Source organism: Rhincodon typus, chromosome 7, assembly GCF_021869965.1.
Source record: "Rhincodon typus isolate 14 chromosome 7, sRhiTyp1.1, whole genome shotgun sequence".
In the NCBI taxonomy this organism is placed as follows: Eukaryota; Metazoa; Chordata; class Chondrichthyes; order Orectolobiformes; family Rhincodontidae; genus Rhincodon; species Rhincodon typus.
Window position 1 is genome coordinate 98,081,795 of NC_063338.1, and position 1,268 is coordinate 98,083,062.

The following is a 1,268-nucleotide window of genomic DNA, read 5'->3' on the forward strand; positions in this document are numbered from 1 at the left end:
TCTCAGTCTCTCTCTCTGTCACTCTCTCTGTCACTCTCAGTCTCTCTGTCTGTCACTCTCAGTCTCTCTCTCTGTCACTCTCAGTCTCTGTTATTCTCACTGTGTTAATCTCATGAGTAACTCCCTCTCTAGTCCATGTTGCTGTGATTGTTACTCCATTGTCTGTGCACTCTCAGTTTAGGCAGTGAATAAAAAAGGAGCTCAATTACTCACAACACTGAAGTCAGAAACATCACATTTTTTCTTGCTGTAACTGCAGCGAAGCAACATATCATTTAGGCTGTGACCAGCTCTGTCCTGGAACTCCTCCATGTCAAACGGTTGGTGCTCGGAATGTCTCTCACGCAGCAGTTTCTGTTGCCACTGCCTGTTCTCTGCGCTCAGGAAATGGAGCTCCTCATTCAGGCTTTCCTCTGTCACCTCCTGCCCTTGCTTGAAGAATCCCAGCATCTGACCCACCCAATGCAGGTCGTTCCTGGTAAGTCGGGACCTTCGGGCCATGTTCAAATTACAGATGGTCACAGATGGGAAATCCATCAGCTTCCCAGGAACCTCATCCAGGATGGTGACATGTTCCTTACGAAGGTAGAGCTGGATTTGAACACCACAGCAATAGAACAGGAACATCAACATCCCTGTGAAGGTGACGGTCCATGTGATTCGCCGAAAGGTGCTCGATGAGCGGTTACAGATGTGGTTGATCCCATGGATGGAGTATCGCTGGCTGTATTGATCCAGAGAGTGAGCTGACTCTGGGCTCTCCATCGGTCTGACTGTGGAGCCTCACCAATGAAGCCGTGTTTGGAGACTGATGCTGCACACCAGCCTCTACGCCAATGTACCAATGGTCGCCTCTGCAACTGGACCAATCAGAGAGCCCTGGGAACCCAAACTGACAAATGATTACCCCTGGACTGGACCACAGTAATGGCTCTGTCACACGGCCAGCTCCAATCCTCTCTCCAATTCTCACTCAGTGTATAATGTGGAAAACAGCCGGAACAAAGTTCTTCCTGAGCAGGGAGGGTGCTTCCCCAATCTTTCCTCTGCTGCCAATGTTGCCCCGTGCTGTCAGATCAGACTGGTTCCCTCACTCCTTGCCCCTGAGAGGGAGACGGGGCTGGTCCCAATAGTGACTTCCACCAGTGGGTCCACTCAGTGAGATCACCAATCTCTGTGTCCCAGCAGAGCCTGAGGTCTCTCGCTGTGCTTCAGACTAACACACATAACCCTCGGTGTGTGACAGAGCCAGAACGGGAGTGTGTGGA

The 1,268-nt window shown here is 51.0% G+C and overlaps 1 protein-coding gene across 1 annotated transcript in view; it reads right to left on the bottom strand.

Moving 5' to 3' along the window:
- The window catches only part of LOC125483539, a 13,705-nt gene extending 12,940 nt beyond the window's left edge, over positions 1-765 (bottom strand). Inside the window, exon 1 of the mRNA XM_048599291.1 lies at positions 210-765. Coding sequence (XP_048455248.1) covers positions 210-765 — 556 coding nt within the window. The remainder of the gene's footprint in view (positions 1-209) is intronic.
- Between the last annotated feature and the right edge of the window lie 503 nt (positions 766-1,268).